At 33.6% G+C, this 19,865-nt stretch overlaps 1 protein-coding gene across 1 annotated transcript in view; it reads left to right on the forward strand.

Moving 5' to 3' along the window:
• Window positions 1–5,657: 5,657 nt before the first annotated feature.
• LOC137621397 (gamma-aminobutyric acid receptor subunit pi-like) overlaps window positions 5,658–19,865 on the forward strand; it is a 113,397-nt gene continuing 99,189 nt past the window's right edge. Inside the window, exons 1-4 of the mRNA XM_068351695.1 lie at window positions 5,658–5,662; window positions 5,795–5,973; window positions 8,956–9,020; window positions 9,197–9,335. Of these exons, the coding sequence (XP_068207796.1) occupies window positions 5,658–5,662; window positions 5,795–5,973; window positions 8,956–9,020; window positions 9,197–9,335 (388 nt within the window). The remainder of the gene's footprint in view (window positions 5,663–5,794; window positions 5,974–8,955; window positions 9,021–9,196; window positions 9,336–19,865) is intronic.

Raw genomic sequence — 19,865 nt, forward strand, 5'->3', positions numbered from 1 at the left:
GTGGTTCGAATGTACCCTCAAGCAAGAGAACCCTAGTCCAAGACAGTGGAAGACCATGGTTCAGCCTATGGCATTACCCAAGAATATGATAAAAAGTTTAATGAAATGAGTAAAGGAACATTAAATTTAATTTCATTTTGGTGTTTCTCTAATAACATTTGTTACGTAGATAAGAACGAATTAGTCATAGTAAACCAAAAGTATCATCATCTCCTCCTAGGCCTATTGACCCAAAGGGCCTCAGTTAGATTTCGCCAGTCGTCTCTTTATTGAGCTTTTAAATCAATACTTCTCCTTTCATCATCTCCCACTTCACGTTTCATAATCCTCAGCCATGTAGGCCTAGGTCTTACAACTCTTTTAGTGCCTTTTGGAGCGCCTTGTATACCGCGATAAATTAGTGCTTATGAATTTATCTTAATACACTGAAGCAATGCAGGTTACAAATGTGTTTGATTATACGGCTCTGGAAATACAAGGTAAGCCAGAAAATTCCATATCCTGAAAGTGAAGAGTAATAAATGGCTTACCTAAAAGGTTCATTCTTGAATTTCAAGTTTTACATTTTCTATAATGATTATTAGAAAACAAGAGTAAATAAAGTATATTTTTAGTCCTTCATCTCTGGATTGAATTGTTTTCATTACCGATAGATCTCACAAAAATAATAAACAGTGAAATTTTCTCATTCGCACAACAAACTAGTAAACAGAAATAATATTAATTTCTCAGTTTTGCTATGTCTGGTCTGTCTTCAGTTTTCATATATCCCCCCAAAAAAAAAATTGTCTTTGCTCCCATTCATTACGATTGCTATTTGCCAACACAACTTCAGTTTACAATAGTATACACCATAATAACAACGAGCCATATGTTCATGCTGTATCTTTCGTTGTGGCAATTATTCAGTTTTGACCTCTCTCTCTCTCTCTCTCTCTCTCTCTCTCTCTCTCTCTCTCTCTCTCTCTCTCTCTCTCATATATATATATATATATATATATATACTAGTGTACGCAAGCCGTCAAAGATGACGGCTAAGTAATTAGAAATGCACACGTTGGCACACTCCCTCTCACCAGGATATGACAACTTCCTCTCCCCCCTACCCGAGGGAAGGGCAGAGCTGAGCGTGACCGGAAATATATATACTGTATATATATATATATACATATATATACAAATATATATGTATATATATATACATATATATATATATATATATATATATATATATATATAATATATATATACAAACATACAGTACATATATACAGTATATGTATATATATAATATATATATATACAGTATATATATATATATATATATATATATATATATATATATATATATGTGTGTATATATATATACATACACACACAATAAAAAATTCAAACTTGCATAGTTTCGTGTTACAGAGCTTTTCCAAAAGCTCGTATCCTGAAGGGAGGAATGGCAATCACGTTTTATGGCAAGAAGGAATTAATTATTTAGCAACTATGATGGACTTCGTCGCATTTTACAGAAACCTGAATTTCTTATGATGCTGTAGAAGTAATGAGTGCTATATAATTAAAAATTCAGATTATTATTATTATTATTATTATTATTATTATTATTATTATTATTATTATTTGTGGCGTGTGTTGGATTTTAGGATGAAGTTTATCCATTTGTAACTATTTTCATATAATTATTCATTGAATCTATTAGTTAATTATGTATTGATGGTTAATTGATCTTACCTAAATGCAAGGCTCACTAGTGTCCTTTTTGGCTTAGAAACTGGGCGGTAATTATTATTATAATTATCATTACTTGCTAAGCCACAACCCTAGTTGGAAAAGCAGGATGCTATAAGCCCAGGGGCTCCAACAGGGAAAATAGCTCAGTGAGGAAAGGAAAAAAGGAAAATAAAATACTTTAAGAAGAGTAACAACTATAAATATCTCCTAATTAAACCATAAAAACTTTAACAAAACAAGTGGAAGAGAAATAAGATAGGAGAGTGTGCCCGAGTGTACCCTCAAGCAAAGAGAACTCTAACCCAAGACAGTGGAAGACCATGGTACAGAGGTTGTGGCACAACCCAAGACTAGAGAACAATGGTTTGATTTTGGAGTGTCCTTCTAGAAGAGCTGCTGACCAGAGCTAAAGAGTCTCTTCTACCCTCACCAAGAGGAAAGTTGCCGCTAAAAAATCACAGTGCAGTAACCCTTTGAGTGAAAAAGAATTGTTTGGTAATCTGTGTTGTCGGGTGTATGAGGACAGAGGAGAATGTGTCAAGAATAGGCCAGACTATTCAGTGTGTTTAGGCAAAGGGAAAATGAACCGTAACCAGAGAAACGGATCCAATGTAGTACTGCCTGGCCAGTCAAAAGACCCCATAACTCTCTAGCGGTAGTATCTCAACGGGCAACGGGTGGCTGGTGCCCTGGCCAACCTACTACCTAATAAACAGGACTAGAGCTACCACAAACACATTTACCCTCGTGTCCTTTCCTCACTTGGCTATATTTACCTGTTGGATCCCTTGGGCTTGTAGCATCCTGCTTTTCCAACCAGGGTTGTAGCTTAGCTAATAATAATAATAATTATTAATAATAATAATAAAAGTACATTTTTCCCTTTCCAAGGATATAAAAATAATTAAGGATATGTGTTAGGGATATTGGATATGATTTAATTCTTATCATTATCATTATTACTACGGCTCCTCTTCAACCCTAGTTGGAAGAGCAGGATTTTATTAGCCCAAGGACTTCAAAAGTGAAAATAGCCCAGTGAGGAAAGGAAGTAAGGAAACAGATAATAGTATGACCGAGTGTACCCTCAAGCAAGAGAACTCTAACACAAGGCAGTGGAAGACCATGGTACAGAGGCTATGGCACTACCCAAGACTTGAGAACAATGGTTTGATTTTGGAGCGTCCTCCTCCTAGAAGAGCTGCTTCTAAAGAGTCTCTTCTACCCTTACTAAGTGGAAAGTAGCCACCGAAGAATTACAGTGCAGTAGTTAATCCCTTGTGCAAAGAAGAATTTTTCGGTTGTCTTAGTGTTGTCAGGTGTGAGGACAGGACAATGTGTATATGAAATTAGGCTATATAGTTCAGCATTGAGGCATGAACAGCCATTTAACGTTCAAGTGCAGCTGAGGAGGAAAACTATGCAGCGATGCTATGAAATAAAAGGTAGAAGGGGTTGTACAGCAAGATGAAAGAAATGAATGAGGTAAGTAGAAGGAGATAAAGTAAATTTAGCCGATGGAGCACTGCAAACACTCCTAAACAATGCCTACAGCGCACCGGGTGAGATGACGGCCTTTGAACTACCCCCTTGTGAGACATTAGGGGAAATGGCATTTTATCAACAAAGGGGGGAGGGGAGAATTAACTTTCAAGTACACTTAAAAATTTGCCGTTAAAAACCGTAAAAATCCTGGAATAAATGTTGCCAGGCATTCACCGTTTTTAAAAACTGATATATTGACGTTAAGGAATATTACGGTCACCAACCCGTAAAAAATAATAACAAAGTAGGCTGAAATTACGGTCGCCTGTATTTCTGAAAATACGACTGAGGACCATAGATTTTTATGAAGATTTTCCGATTGAAATTACGGTTTTTAACAGTGTTTACTCTGCCGAGCATATATTGGAGAGAGAGAGAAAAAAAAAACACTAACCAACCTATACGGGTTGGTCACGCTAATGTTTAGGTATGTCTGCACAAGCAGACTAGCGCAAGAATACCCGAAGGATAATGGCCGCCTTAACAGAGGAGACAGGAGAAACAAGGCCTTGGGAGAAACGACAGGAAAAGTAATTTATTTTTGATTTCATAATTTAATCATAATTTGCTTGTTAATCTCTTAACTAGTTTTTTTTTTATTATTTGGAAAATTTCTTTGCGAGTTTATGAGCTTGTATATTCTTCCACCTGATTTTGAGTATAATAATAATAATAATAATAATAATAATAATAATAATAATAATAATAATAATAATAATAATAACACTAGAAAAATGTGAATCTATATGTGCTTATAATGTAACAAATTAGCAGATAAACAAAACTAAAATATAACTTTACGTTAGTATTAAACTTACAAAGAGAGAGAGAGAGAGAGAGAGAGAGAGAGAGAGAGAGAGAGAGAGAGAGAGAGAGAGAGAGAGAGAGAGAGAGAGCTGAACGATGTAGAGTGGACGCTGGCTTAATTTTGATAAGTACCAACAGTCTGTTGGGTAAATATGACGTTATGAGTGGGTTTTTCCTTTTTTAAATAATATATATATAATATATATATATATATATATATATATATATATATATATATATATATATATATATATATATATATATATATATATATATATTCCTGAAAGATAAGTGAAAATATGGATGCACATGACATATGGTGATAAGCGAACAGTACGAGCTGCATTTGTAGAAACAAATATTAAACATTCTATGTAAACGTGTTGCACTTCGAAGAGGCATTGTGGATTCTGACAATAATATACAACCTTAAAATAAGTATGGAGGCACAAAAACACATAATTACAATACCCAACTTCACACAAAAACATATAGCAAGGCTTTATCTCTAAATATAAGATTGCAATGCACGAACATTTCGTTTTTTGTAACCTTCATTTTGTTACCTTTCATCAATACTTTGGGTCTAATTTCAATCAGTAAAATTGATACGGCCTCAGGCCTCATAATGTTTATTCATTAATGAAGATATAAAAGAAATTAGTTTTTAAGCCATCAAGGATATTTTTCTGCTCTAGAATAATGGAGTGATGAGAGTAGGGATATGCAGTCATGCATGCAGTCCCAACCTCCCAAGCCCGGATGAAAGAAGAGGATTACGCGCGCATGGTCTGGTCCCACGCCAACAGGACCCACCGAGAGGCACGCCAAGCCAAGATAAAGGGGAAGGATGAGATGGGGGAAGGGATCCTTTAATGGACTTTATTGGTGGTCCCCAGACAGAGGAAAATAGCAGGGCTGGTGTAGGATCATGTACTCATGCCCTTCCTAACCCAGGTAAAAATTATCATCATCAGTAGTTATACGGTATCTTCGGGAGGGCTGGTTCACGGCCACCTAGACCCCGGGAAAAAGACAAGGCTAGGTATAAGGTTACAAGCTAACGCCAGCCCATGCCCGGGTACACGAGGAGGGCTGAACAAAGGGTCATGGACTTGATGCTGGTCCTATCACCGAGTAAAAGAGAGGGGCTGCGTGTGGGGTTACACCACCGGTTACACATTTATGCTAGAATACCAGGCTTGGGTTAATATAAAGGAGCAAGGTTGAAGTCCTGGAAAACGAAGTGGGTTTAGCATGGGATTTACTTCCCTTGCGTGTACAAAACCTCACAACAGATCTTAGAGGTCTAACGCTAGCGATAATGGATCATAAATAAAGACCGAAAACCCAAAGAATATGTATGATGCCGTATCCTATTCATGCATATATTTTTAAAATGTTGGTTTGTTTTACTTTGTTTACGTGAGTACTGAAACCTGCATTTTTACACAATACTGTCTTCGCTCTATTTTCCTCTCTTTCCAAAATTCCCATATACGAGTCTTCTAATTTGGGTAAGATTGCTAAGCAATAAGCAAGATTATATACTTTTTCCAAGCATGACGTAAGTGTGCACAGTTTAAATGACTAATAATAATAATAATAATGATAATAATACACCCTTCTGTCGGCTGTATAATTTCTTTTGCCTCATGATTTTCAATCTATTGTAAAACATTCCTATAATATGTTACAGCAACGAAACCAAATCAGTCATATTCTCGACCACCCCATCAACAGCGAGGGCCGAGAAACAGCAGTCGGAATCATGCTTGTGCGGGAGCGAGAATACGCCTGGACGGCCGAGCAATCCTTCGTTACAAAAGGTTGTACCACCTGGATACGACAAGTACGTCCTTCCAAAAAATGCTAACGGTAAGTTTCGCCTTGGGGCTCTCCCGTCTACATTGCGGTAGGTAAGATTCGTAGAAACTGCGGCAATGTCGGCAGTATATACTGTAGCCTGTAGGTATTAAAGTGGGCAATGTAATGATATTAGCAGTTGAAGAAACAGTAGATGTAATTGTAATATTCACTGTTAGAAAAAAACCGTAATTTTAATCTAAAATTCTCCGTAAAAATATAGTTCTCAGCCGTATTTCAGTAAAATACAGGCGACCGTAATTTCACCTTATTAAGTTATTATCTTTTACGGTTTGGTGACCGTAATGTCACTCATTTACGTCAATATATCAATTTTTAAAACGCCAAAAATCCTGGATTAAATGTTTCCAGACATTTACGGTTTTTTTAAATGTAAATTTTTAAGTGTTGGCAATATTACTATCAGAAGCAGCATGAAAAATGTTGTTATTAGCAATGATTAGTATTCAAACCAGAATGAACATTATGTAGCACATAGTGAAAATATATATAAAAAATGTCACTGTATATTTGTTAGTTACATAATCGTCAAATGCAATATGATATAATTATCCTATGTTCAAATGGCCGTTAAAAAACTAGAGGGCAAATTTTTCTTCCTGCACGTTATACAGTGATCACTGTAAGCTAATAATATTTTCTATTTACGAAAAAGTACATAATCTGAAAATGATTTACGGCTAAATTCAGAATAAAACTATTTTGTGTATATATATATATATATATATATATATATATATATATATATATATATATAAATATATATATATATATATATATATATATATATATATTTATATATATATATATATATATATATATATATATATATATATTACATCATGCATATATTTAAGCATTTACTTAACACTATCTCTTCAGTACTTATAGAATAAACTAACCTAACTAACTTTACTTATTTTTTTTTTTTTTGTCATGAAATGCCAATCCAGGAGGAGGTCCCCTGCCTATCTACATCAGCGCCAAGGTTCGCGACATACAAAAAATAGACGAACAGAACATGGTAAGTAGCAACAGACGATAAGTATCATAATATAGCGTTATTTTCTAATAACAAAACAGAGGCATAACAAATATGAAAGAGATCTCGAACGCAAACACACATACATGTTAAGGTTTTAAGGAAGAAAATCTTGTACTGTCAGAGGAATGTGTGTTGGTACAGATTAGGATACGTCTACAGGCTTTTCTTTCCTTAAATATATTATTTTCGTTAGGTAAAGTGTGTTATACATACTCAAATTTATCTTGTAGGAATAATAATTTTGAATTTATATCGTAAAAATATATTAGGCCACATTTAGGATTGAGGAATTGAGGACACTATACCCACACCCTTGGGCATCCCTATCAGAAGAAGATCTCTGGCAGATATCTGAACTTGGGTCGAGGAAGATTTGCGATAGGTTGCCATGTAAGGTAATTATGTAAAGCATATAATTAGTAGTTTTGGTCATTTTTCGCGCAACGATGTATGTAACTGTTATACTAGGAAAATTGCGGTCTATAATAACACATACACACACACAAAAAAAAAAAACACTTATCATAAGTAAATCTTACGTTATTGAAAAAAGAAATACTTCTCTGAAAAAGAAAAGTAAATGGGAAAAACTCAATCATTTATATATAAACACATATATACTGTACATATATATATATATATATATATATATATATATATATATATATATATATATATATATACACATATATATATATATTATATACACAGTATATATATATTTAATATATATATATATATATATATATATATATATACTGTATATAATATAATATATATATATATATATCTATATATATATATTTTATACAGTATATATATATATATATATATATATATATATATATATATATATATGCTGTATATATAATATATATATATATATATATATATATATATATATATATATTATACACTATGTATATATATATATAATATATATATATATATATATATATATATATATATATATATTATATACTGTGTATATATATAATATATATATTATATATTATATACAGTATATATATATATATATATATATATATATATATATATGTATATATATATATATATATATATATATATGTGTGTGTGTGTGTGTGTGTGTGTGTGGATGGCTTATGTTCACATAATCAATCACGTTCTACCCTAAACTAATTTAAATTTCTATGCCAGGATTAAATATAACAGAGGCGACAGTTCAAAGGTTAAAGCCTCATTGTTGGGCTGTAATAGTTTAACTAAAGCTTACTATTTAACGTTTAAAGAGAATTTTCAAAAATAATAAAAGAATAATCTTCAAGGTGATTGCAATAGGCAAATGCCTTGAAACCAATACCGTTGTTAATGAAAATGCAATGACTTCGATGACCTCATATATCCTAGATTAGTAATGCAGAAATAATAAGCAGCTCTTCTAGGACACTCCAAAATCAAACCATTTTTTCTCTAGTCTTGGGTAGTGCCATAGATTCGGTTCCATGGTCTTTCACTGTCTTGGGTTAGAGCTCTCTTGCTTGAGGGTACACTCGGGCACACTATTCTATCTTATTTCCCTTCCTCTTGTTTTATGAAAGCCTTTATAGTTTATATAGGAGATATTTATTCTAATGTTGTTACTGTTCTCAAAATACTTTATTTTTCCTTGGTTCCTTTCCTCACTGGGCTATTTTCCCTGTTGGAGCCCCTGGGCTTATAACATCCTGCTTTTTCCAGCTAGGGTTGTAGCTTAGCAATTAATAAAACTACTACTACTACTACTACTACTACTACTACTACTACTACTACTACTACTACTACTACTAATAATAATGATAATAAATTTTCAATACCATTGCATTTTCCAAGAGTAAAATCTGCAGATGTACTATAAGACCTAGTCTAAGAAAATGAAAATGCTAAACGTAAATTGATGTAATTTTCAGATACCAATAATTATTGCATCCATGTCGATACAATTCTGAATAATGTTAAAACATCACAGCATATTGTAAGTCACAATATTCAGACCTACTTTTAAGTATCAATCTTAAAAAACTCACGTAAAAAGGGTAAATCAATTCAATTTTTAGACAATCTCTGTTTAATTTCAAAGTCAGTCTCCCGATTCCCTATCTAACATGCAAACTATAGACATTGTTAACCTGGAAGATCTATTTTCTACAGGAACTGACAATCGAGTGGTTTATCCGCCTCTACTGGCGTGACCCTGGCTTAATTTGGCCAGTGCACCTCCCCAACGAGACCTGGTACAACATATCACCTGATATTGTCAACTACGTCTGGCTTCCAACCACATACATAGGTGAGTTAGATGTTTTTGTGTTTTTCAAAAGGGCAGAAATTAAGAGAAATTTCTGACTGGATGGAAAAATACCATAAAGCAAATTTGAAAGGGAATTTATTAGCTTGACAGATAATTTATCAGCTTGAGAGGACTTATTAGCTTTAGAGAGAATTTATCAGCTTCAGGGGACTTACTAGCTTGAGAGGACTTAGCTTGAGAGGGAATTTATCAGCTAGAGAGGGAATATATTAGCTTGAGGTGGAATTTATTACATTGAGAGAGAATTTATCAACTTGAGAGAGAATTTATTAGCTTGAGAGGGAATTCATTAGCTTGAGAGCGAATTTATCAGCTTGAGAGGGAATTCATTACCTTCAGAGAGAATTTATTAGCTTGAGAGAGAATTTATCACCCTGATCGGGAACTTATTAGCTTGATAGGGAATTCATTAGCTTGAGAGGGAATTAATCAGCTAGAGATGAAATTTACTAGCTTGAGGAGGAATTTATTAGCTTGATAGGGAAATTATTAGCTTGAAAGAGAATTCATTAGCTTGAGAGGGAACTTAAATTTTGAAATAGAGTTAATTAACTTGAGGGAGAATTTACCTGCTTGAGAGGGAATAATCAGCTTAAAAGTGAATATATCAGATTGATAGATTATTAATCAGTTTGAGAGGGACTTGAACAGCTATATGAAGGGGTTATTAGCTTCAGAGGGATATTATCATTGGGAAGCATTGTCTCTATTTGGATAAACCAATAGAGCAACTTCTAAAGGGAAGTGTATGTAGATCTTGCTGCATAGGGGAGGGGGGGGGGGGGAGGGGAGGGGTTAGACCTTCTTACAGAAGAGGGCCAGTAAAGTTTTCCTTCCTACACATTTCAATAACTTAAGTTCATGTGTGTTAGTGTGTTATAAATGTAGTAAAGAGTGCATTAACACCTGTTTTTTCATTCGGTTGTCTAAAGTACACACATTTATCTAGAAGAAAATGATCAAAAATAGTATCTGGAGTCTGAAATTCATGGTTTCAGGTTTTAGGTTGTCATATTGTAAAAAATGAGGTGACAATGGGCCACGTGTTCATGCCCATTATCAAATACAGAAACTCACCTAAAGCTAGATTAATCTAATTATGGTATGTGAATTCAGGAACAGATAATTTGTTAAAATGAACAGTCAGTGAAATTTTAAATTGTGTTTTAATCTACTTAAAAATCTATTGACTTTCATCAACTGTGAAGATCCAGCCTCTGAAATAATATTAAGATCTATATTAAATTTGGAAGTTGTTTATACTGCCTTTTTCGAAACCCCTCCCCCCCCAAAAAAAAAACAAGCAAAACATTGGCTATTCCTCAAAATAGTAAGAGTCCAGATTATAGTGATAGAGTGCAGGCCATTCTGTTTCTTATTACAATCAAGTATTCGACAGTATTTGTGAAACTCACAAGGCAATTCCAGTACACCTATGGTGTATTAGTTATGAGAAACCAGTACAGACCTTTTCCGGCTAATATTGCTGCTAATTCTAATCAACTATAAGTTAGTGCTGTTTAAATCCCATTACTAAATGTCAGACTACAATTATCTAACCCTGGCATCTACCACATATTTTTGAAATTTGAAGATAGACTACAAAGTATCTATGGAATTTCAATGAGGTGAAACCACGCCCACCTGTCGTTTTGGGGCCTTTGCTATTATTTGTTTAGAACGTTGACTTAAATGTTGATGTACAGGAATTCCTGACACCTCAAAGAGACCTTGTCAGACCCTTACTGCCCGCAGAGTTCCTGAGTATCCGTGCCATGGTTGTACCTGGACCGTGATCCTAGCCATCTCTTCCTAAACTATCTGTTCGGTTATTTGCAGCGCAGCTAGGGTGTGACAGGGTGCTCTTCTCAGAGCGAGGTGTATTAGGAATCACTGTGTCTAACTGTACATATTGCAACAGTTGTCTTTTTCTTAGTGACGTAGTCAGTTGGAAAAAGCTGAACCTCTGTAATAGCCATGACAATCATTAGCCGACCTTACCGAATTCACTGACTCTAAAATTCACGGTACTGTACATTAGTAATACAGTCCTAAGTTATCCCAAGATTTTGAAGATGTCTGTTGCTCCTTCAGCCAAAAACTTTCTTTTTAATAGCACTTTCTAAGAAAAAGCTGCCGTTATCATCATCATCCTTATTATAAAATATTTCTCCGCAATATGTGAATTATTGATATCAAAGCCACATAATAGAGAGGAGCACAGTTTTCCAGCCTAAAGAAATTTCTCTTTCACATCAAATATAAATTATGATATACACTGCAGTGGACAGATTGCGTGTTTGACCATCTTCCAGGAGTTTTATGTTTATAGGTAGCGCCACTAGCATTCTGAATTGCCTGGACCTTTTGATTTAGAACATGCTAACTGTGCTTGGGTATCTTAGCACCTTACTTGTGTTTAGAAGCACATTGTCGCTCTACCAGGAACCAGCAGTCTTCATTTATCAATACTTTGAAATTAGAAATAGTCTTCCTCCCATTTACTGTATATGCATGATAATACGTTGGAATTATCTTTAGAGATGCTTCATGGATGTCTGAGGCCAGAGACTGGACAATGTCCTGGACCTAGAGACAGGCCATATATTATTATTATTATTACTATTATTATTATTATTATTATTATTATCATTATCACTTGCTAAGCTACAACCCTAGTTGGAAAAGCAGGATGCTATAATCCCAAGGGCCCCAACAGGGAAAGGGAAAATAGCCCAGTGAGGAAAGGAAATAAGGAAATAAACTACAAGAGAAGTTAAAAAAACAACATTAAAATATTTTTTTTCATATATAAACTATATAAACATAAAAAAAGAGGAAGATAAATAAGATAGAATAGTGAGCCCGAGTGTACCCTTAAGCGAGAGAACTCTAATCCAAGACAGTGAAAGGCCATGGTACAGAAGCTATGGCACTACCCAAGGCTAGAGAATAATGGTTTGATTTTGGAGTTTTCTTCTACGAAAAGAGCTGCTCACCAGAGGTAAAGAGTCTCTTCTACCCTTACCAAGAAGAATGTAGCCACTGAACAATTACAGTGCAGTAGTTAACCCCCTTGAGTGAAGAATTGTTTGGTAATCTCAGTGTTGTCAGGTCTCATGTATGAGGAAAGATGAGAATATGTAAAGAATAGGCCAGACTATTCAGTGTATGTGTGGGCAAGGACAAAATGAGCCGTAACCAGAGAGAGGGATCCATTGTATTACTCTCTGGCCATTCAAAGGATCATGATCCTGAAATTGTTTTAATATGCGATTCATAAGACAATAGTTCAACGTTAGCCATGAAACTTCGATTACGTTTTTGTAAGGCTATAACCTTTTCCGTGAGGAATTGAACAAAAGCACAAGATTGGCTTCCAGTAATACTCTCGGTGCTTTAATGAACAGAGCCAAAACAAAAGTCTGTAGCAAGCATTTTGTCACGCCAATCTTTCATGAATTAAAAGGTTTTCGTTTTCCAAGAGATTAAACGTGGTAAGTCTAACCAAGGATTGTTTGAACTCTATAAACTGGCGTTGCAAGGACTATGGTCGTAGGCGTAGGAGAGATCAAAAGAATAAACGTAGTCAATCTAACCGAGGATTGTTTGAATTCTATAAACTGGCGTTGCAAGGACTATGGTCATAGGCGTCGGACAGATCGAGAGAATACACGTAGTCTACCTAACCGAGGATTGTTTGAATTCTATAAACTGGCGTTGCAAGGACTATGGTCATAGGCGTAAGAAAGCTCGGAACAATAATAGATTGAATATCTATATCACTCGCAACTGCCAAGAAAATGTCTTCCAAAACAAACGATAATATTTCTTGTTAATAACAAGAAACAACAAATGCAGACATTTCTAGTTAACTGCAGGACAAAGGCCTCAGGCATGTCCTTATTTATGTCTGAGTTTTGGCCATTTTATCACCACGCTGGCCACAGCGGATTGGTAATGTTGGGAGAGTTTAGTCTGACCGCTCACAGCAAACCTACCTAGTATGGGTGGTCCTGGCTAATACAGCTTTGCTGATCATGACGATACACTAAGCCTTTCACCCCGTTAAGGTATTCTCACTTAATTTAAACCACATGCACACACACACACACACACTATATATATATATATATATATATATATATATATATATATGTATATATATATATATATATATATATATACTGTATATATATATATATATATATATATATATATATATATATATATATATATATATGTGTGTGTGTGTGTGTGTGTGAGTGTGTGTGTGTGTGTTTCGTTTAAATTGGCTCATGATTTAAGAATAACTCGTGAGCATAAACGTGCTAAAACTTACGAGTGATCATGATACAATCCAGTTTCTATTGATGAAGGTTGTATTTTTTTGTAATTCCAGCTAGAAAAAGTTATTAAAATATCCGGTTGAAGTGCAGCATGATCTAGTTAACTGACTGACTGAGCCAGTTTGCTCTAGTATAGGCGTCTGAGCTACATGGGGCTACAAAGGTTATAATTTTCTTTCTCATAGTGTCCAGGTTACCAATGTAGAGGTTTGCTATAGCTAAAATATAAAGATAAAATAAAAATCCAGATAATAAACTAGAAAAACAAATGGAATTTACGATTATTATTATTATTATTATTATTACTTGCTAAGCTACAACCCTAGTTGGATAAGCACAATGCTATAAGCCCAAAGGCTCCAACAGGGAAAATAGCCCAGTGAGGAAAGGAAACAAGGGAAAATAGCCCAGTGAGGAAAGGAAACAAGGGAAAATAGCCCAGTGAGGAAAGGAAACAAGGAAAAATAGAACACTTTAAGAACAGTAACAACATTAAAATGAATATTTCCTATATAAACTGTAACAATTTTAACAAAACAAGAGGAAGAGACATTAGGTAGAATAGTGTGCCCGAGTGTACCCTTAAGCAAGAGAACTCTAACCCAAGACAGTGGAAGATCATGGTACAGAGGCTGTGACACTACCCAAGACTAGAGAACACTGGTTTGATTTTGGAGTGTCCTTCTCCTAGAAGAGCTGCTCACCATAGCTAAAGAGTCTCTTCTACGCTTACCAAGAAGAAAGTAGCCACTGAACAATTACAGTGCAGTAGTTAACCTCTTGGGTGAAGAAGAATTGTTTGGTAATCTCAGTGTTGTTAGGTGTATGAGGACAGAATATGTAAAGAATATACCAGACTATTCGGTATATGTGTAAGCAAAGAGAAAGTGAACCGTAACCTGAGAGAAGGATCCAATACAGTACTGTCTGGCCAGTCAAAGGACCACATAATTCTCTAGCGGTAGTATCTCAACGAGTGGCTGGTGCCCTGGTCTCACAAAGCAGAGAAAAGCAAAAGTGCATTTAGTTTCAATTGCCAAATGTAGAGATATAGCTGAACTAAAAGGAAATACAGATAGAATAAAAATACAGCTATATAAACTATGATTTTTCCATGAAAGACAAACACACTGAATTTACTAATAAATTCAAAATTAGCAAAACAAAACGCAAAAGTGCTCAACTTGTGTATTTAGTTTTAATTGTCAAATGTAAAGTTTTAGCTGAACTAAAAGGAAATATAAAGAGTAAATACAAATATATTTAGTTAAATTAGGACTTTTCCAAGAAAGAAAAACAATTGAATTTAGTTACAAAAAAAAAAAAAAAAAAAAAAAAAAAAAAAAAAAAAAAAATCAGGATTTGTAAGAAGGAATAAACGAACTAAAATATTTTCGAATGAAAATAAAGGAATCTCTCTTTTATAAAATTGGACACGTGTCTATATATAATATATATATATATATATATATATATATATATATATATATATATATATATATATACATATATCTGGGTTACGCGCAGCTCTCCCCGTTCCTTGGGTAAGGGGGAGAGGAAGTAGTCATACCCTAGGGAGAGGGGACGAGTTTGTATGTGTGTGCATATCTATATAAATATTTAGCCGTCATTTTAGACGGGTCGCGTACACTAGTAAATAATAATGAATAAAAACAAAGCAAACTAAGATATGTTTTAGGAAAAACTTTCTTAAAACAAGAAACGATTAAAATGTCTCGAAATCATGACTAAATTCTCGAACAAAGCAAGAAAAAAATGATAAGCTAACATCCCTAACTGGAAAAGCAGTATGCTATAATCCCAAGGGCTTCAACAGGGAAAATAGCCCAGTGAGGAAAGGAAATAAGGAAATAAACTACAAGAGAAGTTAAAGAACAACATTAAAAATAACTTTCATATATAAGCAATGAATATATCACAACTTGCTGTATAAGCGAATATAAAAGTGCATATTCATAAGTATTAATTTTGCATGTATATCAGCTAACAGTCATATTTTACAGAAGTACAAATACAATTAACATATGATTCATGTATTTGCTATACCGAATTAACTACGCTCTGCATGTGAGATCAGCTTAAAATAGTGATGACATTTTAGAAATTTCTTTCTATTTTGAGTTCATGGCACAATGAAAATACACAAGTTGAGCACTCTTGCTTTTTTCTGTTTTGGGAGACCAGGGCACCAGCCACCCATTGAGACACTACCGCTAGAGAATTATGTGGTTCTTTGACTGGCCAGACAGTACTATATTGGATCCTTTTCTCTGGTTACGGTTCACTTTCTCTTTGCCTACACATATACCGAATAGTCTGGTATATTCTTTACAAATTCTTCTCTGTCCTCATACACCTGACAACACTGATTGATTGATGAATAGATTGATTTAAAGTTTTCAGGCATCCTAACAATTCTTATTCACCCAAGAGGTTAACTACTGCATTGTAATTGTTAAGTGGCTACTTTCTTCTTGGTAAGCGTAGAAGAGACTCTTTAGCTATGGTAAGTAGCTCTTCTAGGAGAATGACACTCCAAAATCAAAATTCATGTAAAATAAACTGTGGATTTCTGCGCTTGTTGGAAGTCATGTGACATTGTAAGGTGAAATCCACAGTATATTTTACATGAATTTTGTTCATGCGATATGTGTCGATATTTTACAGATGGTTGAACTTGATGTAGATAGATAGTCGTATTCTTAAAGACGCTATTAAATGTATTTATTTTTTTAGAGTTAATGTACGCATTGCGTTCTGCGTTCGTTGTTAGTCACGTGACCTAGTGCGGTGAAACTTTTAGTATTTTGGACATGAATTTTGCTCATGCGATAAGTGACGATTTTTTTTTTTCTTTTTTTTTTTTGTTAAAGGTTCAACTTAATGTAGACAGGTAGTTGTATTTTTAAAGACGCTTTTAAACCCGTTAAAAGAAATATACGCCCCACTACTAACTTTAGAAGGTTTAAAGGCCACTCATGAATGGCAGAGGCAAGGGACAGTGACATTGCCCTATCGAGCAGGGCAATGCCCTAGAGACTGACCATATATACATATGATCAGCGGCCAAGTCCCCTCTCCATCCAAGCTAGGAGCAAGGAGGGCCAGGCAATGGCTGTTGATGACTCTGCAGATAGACCTATAGGCTCCCCCAAACCCCCTTCCTTAACTCATAAGGATGGTGCGGTCGCAGCGACCAAAGGAACTAACAAGCATGAGTGTGACTCGAACCCCCGTCTGGTGTTCACCAGTCAGGGACGTTACCACCCTATTGCAGGACGCATACTATGGTAAATTTTTTTTTAATGAGGCGCATTTGCAATGACTCGTAGGGGTGCCCTTTTAGCTCGGAATAGTTTCCTAATCGTTGGTTGGTTGGACAAAACCATTCTAACCAATCAACTATAGTCAATTCTTTCTAGTGAGGCAGATTTGCAATGACTCGCAGGGGTGCCTTTTTAGCTCAGAAAAGCTTCCTGATCGCTGATTGGTTGGACAAGATAATTCTAACCAATCAGATAGCAGGAAACTTTTCTGAGCTAAAAGGGCACAGCTGCGAGTCAGTGCAAATGCACCTCATTAAAAAAAATTGAGTATAGTAGGAAACTTTTCCGAGCTAAAAGGGCACCACTGCGAGTCAGTGCAAATGCACCTCATTAAAAAAATTGAGAACAGTAGGAAACTTTTCCGAGCTAAAGGGGCACCACTGCGAGTCGGTGCAAATGCGCCTTCTTAAAAAAAATTCGAGTATAGAAATAAACTCTTCTTCGAATAACTTCCATGTTAAGACCTCGTTAAGAAAAAAAAAAAGAAAAAACTGACAACATATGTCGCAAAGACTTAAAACAGAAAAGCTAAAACCCTACGGACGAGTTTTGTTTATATATCGTATCGATGTGTTAGGGTTGTATCCTAGCAAATTGAGATAGATTGCAGAGTTTATTTAGTAAAAATTGTCTTTGCATATAAGGGAAAATTTTCAATTATATTCTTAATTTTATAGTTTATTTGGGATACTCTCTTTTAAATAGGATTCAAGATATTAAAAAATATGATTTTACGTTAAATACACAAAATCAAAATGACTTTGTTATGACAATTCTGTTATCACTTGCAAATTCTCTGTTTGTCTGTGTCAATAAAAAAAAGATTTAATATAATATTCTGCTTTAAATATTTCAAAATAGAAACCAAATACGCATATATGTGAAACTATATATCCATACATTTATATATCTATTCATATATATATATATATATATATATATATATATATATATATAAACACATATACATATATATTCTGTATATATATATATACATAAATGTATATATATATATATATATATATATATATATATATATATATATATATATGTGTGTATATATATATCAATATATACAGTATATATATATATATATATATATATATATATATATATATATATATATATATATGTATGTATATGCTCAACAAACTAATCCTCTTATACAAAAGAGCAATAGAAATTGAATATCAAAAAATGTATGAACTCTGGAGGGCAAAGAACGAAGCAAATAAATAAATTGGCACAAAGAAAACGCAACATATTCATAGAGTATGCATCACAAAATACAATCATGGCAAAGGTAATTTTTCTGAAACGAAATTATATGGAAAATCACAGCATTAGTTTGCAAATTTTCACTTCGTATTGATCTGCTTTAAATCCTTAGAAATAAGGAGATATTCATTAGCGTGAATTTGAAAAATTCAAGAAATTCATTGAAGTTAAGATGTTTCTTAAGGGGAATTGATTGATTAATTTTTTTAAAAACAAGCACTGACGTCACTACAGCACTGGTCTTCGACTAGAAATGTTACATTTTAAACTACAATTTAAAAAAAAATGCATTCTATACTAAAATAAAAATGTAAAAATAAAATCTTACAAGTGTGTCACGAATATATTGGTAATTGATAATAAAAAAACATGTTATATTTTCTAGAACAATAAGAAAAACCTAAGATAGAGTTATATATTTCTAATCATACAAAAAACACAAAAAGGATTACGTGACATCTTCAGCAAATTATTTTTTTGCTATCATTCTTTTCAACATAACTATCAATTCTGCTGGAATAAAACTATACTGAAAATGACGATTTATATCTTGCAAAAAATGTGAATGAAAAACACTTTAAATCATACCAAATTTGCCATAAAACTAATTTTTTTTTCTATAACGCACCTCTTCGAGGTACACGATATAAGACATATAAAGTCTCCTCACGCAGGGAATCAGACATTCCTGATGTTATAATATTTTGGTGGCTGATGGGATGACCGAGGAGAAATAAGATATATAAATATATATATATATATATATATATATATATATATATATATATATATATATATATATTATATATATATATATATATATATATATATATATATATATTCATATATATTCATATATATATATATATATATATATATATATATATATATATATATATATATATATATATACAGTATATCTTGATGTACATAATTATAGTAAATTATTGAATTTTTATACATTTTCACACACACACACACACAGAGAGAGAGAGAGAGAGAGAGAGAGAGAGAGAGAGAGAGAGAGAGAGAGAGAGAGAGAGAGAGAGAGAGAGAGAGAGGGAGATACTGTGCTTTACCCATTTAACTTGAGACATCATTACTGACTTTTCACTATTTTGATCATTGCAACCTTACAACAAATTAACGAAACAGATCATAACAAACGGATCAACATTTCGAGCAATGGAGAGGAAAATGCATGTTGATTATTTCATACGTAAAAGTGATATGGTAGAAAAGATATTGACAGTCCACAAGCAGATAAATAAAAGGATACTACAAAGGAAGAAAATATTTTCATTACCCATGTGCAAATCATCTAAATATTAAATGAAAGCCCTATAATAGGGATATTGTTTCAAGCAAGGTAGTTCTTATTTCAGTCATTTTGTTTCCTTTTAACATAATTTCTCAGTAAGCTATCAAGAAATCAAAATCAGATGTAACAAAGATAGCAAGGGACTAGTAAAAGGAGGTGTTGCATGCAAGTTGAAATTACATTACATCAGAAAAATAATCATTTCGTAATGACG

Source organism: Palaemon carinicauda, chromosome 28 (assembly GCF_036898095.1).
Source record: "Palaemon carinicauda isolate YSFRI2023 chromosome 28, ASM3689809v2, whole genome shotgun sequence".
Taxonomy (NCBI): Eukaryota; Metazoa; Arthropoda; class Malacostraca; order Decapoda; family Palaemonidae; genus Palaemon; species Palaemon carinicauda.